This window comes from Penaeus monodon, chromosome 6, assembly GCF_015228065.2.
Source record: "Penaeus monodon isolate SGIC_2016 chromosome 6, NSTDA_Pmon_1, whole genome shotgun sequence".
NCBI lineage: Eukaryota > Metazoa > Arthropoda > Malacostraca > Decapoda > Penaeidae > Penaeus > Penaeus monodon.
Genome location: NC_051391.1, coordinates 13776827 through 13779326, shown reverse-complemented (window position 1 = coordinate 13779326; position 2500 = coordinate 13776827). Strand labels below are relative to the sequence as shown.

The window sequence follows — 2500 nt, the reverse complement described above, 5'->3', positions numbered from 1 at the left end:
CGTCCTTCTGGGAATTTTAGTGAAACGTTCAAGACTTCCCATGCACTAAAGGAAATGGATGAGCGAAAGACAAACATTCTATACGTCACTGATTTTTTTTTTCAACATACAGCATTTGTATCATTGTAATTTCTGTCCTCTTAAATACTGTCCAAAAATCATCACAGGGGATATTGTAATTATGACATCATCGTGACGTTCACTTGTTAATATCATTATTATCGGCATTTATTACTACTTTCATTATTATCTTTATCACTGTTATCAACATTATTAGTAGCATGATCACTGCCATTACTACTATCAGCATCAGCATCTTTATCGTTGTTATTATGATCACCATAGGTAAATTTAACATTAATGGTATTAGTAGCATTATTTTTTAATATAAAAAAGTATATGCCAGTCAAAAAAATTGTGTTCTCATATATATCATAATGTTTTCTGTAAAAAGGAAACATCTTAAAAATATATATGGATTCTATTATTTATTACTTACTTATCATAAAGACAATATATATGTATTTTTTTTTAATCTTTACTATTTTCAACGGAAGTTTGATTTTGTTGTCTTTACATTTTATACCAAGTGAGATGTGGGAATATCATGGCATTACATTATATACATAATTTAGCAAACATATGCATTGTAATACCAGCACCACCATGAATGATATATCATCAGTATGTTGCATACACCAAGGATAAATAAAGAAAACATTTATTTGGCAAAAAATCTTCCCATTACGCATAAAATGGGTACAAACACCCACAAATTAGTTAAGGACATAACCTTTTGTGGGAACCCATTTTGAAGCCTTTGTGGAAGCTTCTGCATGTAATTAGATATAAGCCTCCGAAAGCTATAAAATATGCCCATGCAAGTACATATTACTGTAATATATTTTTTTGTTGTTACCTAGTCTCTGTTTACAATTATACGGTAGGGTTATTGGTGCTGAAAAAAATATCAAATATTATTGGTATATTTCAGATACATTTTGATCTTCCTCTAAAGTTATCTATATGTATGTAAGTTTTTTAAATTCTATGTCTAGTTTCATACATGATATATATCTATTTTCCCTTGTTATATCTTAACTCTTCCCTTTTTGATTGATTGCGCACATAACATTACTGAGCTTAATTTCAATACTGGCGTCAGTATTATATCTACAATGGATCTTTTCGAGTCAAATATTCAGATTACTCGTATAATTCAAAACGTATGCCGATCATTATAACAGTGATGATTTTTCTTCGTAGAAAAGATATCAATGGAAATGAAGATTGTCACAGTGCAAGGTGTAATGAATTTGCTAATATCATATCTTAAAGAATCCTCTAACACAGGTGAATACGTAGCATCGAAAAGCGCTATCTATTAGACTCGACCTTATCAGTTTAGAATCCCTGTACATCCTCAAGATGTAACCCGATCTAAACAACAATGCAGTCAGCTAACAGAAGTGTTATTTTTTTGCGTGCTGTGTATCTTCCTAATTTTCTCGTCAAATTTTCATTAATTTTGTTACCCATGTATTGTTTAATTGGGAATATTTTCTTTCATTACCGCCTCATGACTCTCTTTAATGTAAATCTTTTGACACTAAAGATGAAAATTTCGAAACGTTTACATTAGAAATATATATTACTCTTGGATCCTTCTATCAGCCTATGCTTATAATCAATAACATTATTCGTTCTGCATTTGTCACATAACTGTTAATGTTTTGTCTTGTCAAGAAGCTATTCATCATATTTATCTTTCATATACAATAATGTATCATTTCTGAGTAGACTATTTTTTAAATTACAAAATAAAAATCGAATCGCCGCTCTAAAATCTCAGAATAAAAATACAGTATCCAGACATACAGTCCTTTAAAGCGTAACAGAAGACATTTTCAGATTTTGTGCGCGTCATATTTCACATTATTCGTTCATTTCAATTCCAGGCTCTTTGGGACCTCAGCTGTAAAAAGTGTAGAACTGTAGAAGCGAAGAGAAGACTCAACTGCCAGGGGCTCCTGCTCACACACGGCGAAGATGCTGAAATACATATTTTGTTACTGATGGACTACATACGAATGTGTTTTCATTCGATTAATTGATATAGAATATATCAATCGGAGATAAGAAAAGTTTATGCCAAGATGACGACAAATAGAATATCAAAATAGTTAAGATTAATATTAGTGATCAATACATAGAGACGGAATTAAGAAAAACTACAGCACAAATATATAACCTCCGCTACATCATCATTTTTTCTCGGCAAAGTACCGCTTACCAGCAGAGAGCAGCCTCTCCTGGCCGAGGTCGAACTCAAACTCCCCCGCGCGACCCTGGTAGTGCGTGGAGTACCCCGGGGCGTTTCGGTGGCGCGCGTGGTGGGTCGTAATGGTGTTGCTCGACCACAAGGACCGACCCGTCCTGGCGCCACACTGATTCCACGTCGCCATGCGGGGAGACAGGGATTAGAGATTTTTTTCTTTAA

The 2500-nt window shown here is 33.6% G+C and overlaps 1 protein-coding gene across 1 annotated transcript in view; it reads right to left on the bottom strand.

The window, feature by feature from the left end:
* Positions 1-535: 535 nt before the first annotated feature.
* LOC119573876 overlaps positions 536-2500 on the bottom strand; it is a 13632-nt gene continuing 11667 nt past the window's right edge. The window contains exons 6-7 of the mRNA XM_037920983.1: positions 2294-2447; positions 536-2052 (exon numbers count right to left, since the gene is read on the bottom strand). Of these exons, the coding sequence (XP_037776911.1) occupies positions 1949-2052; positions 2294-2447 (258 nt within the window). The 3' untranslated portion in view covers positions 536-1948. The remainder of the gene's footprint in view (positions 2053-2293; positions 2448-2500) is intronic.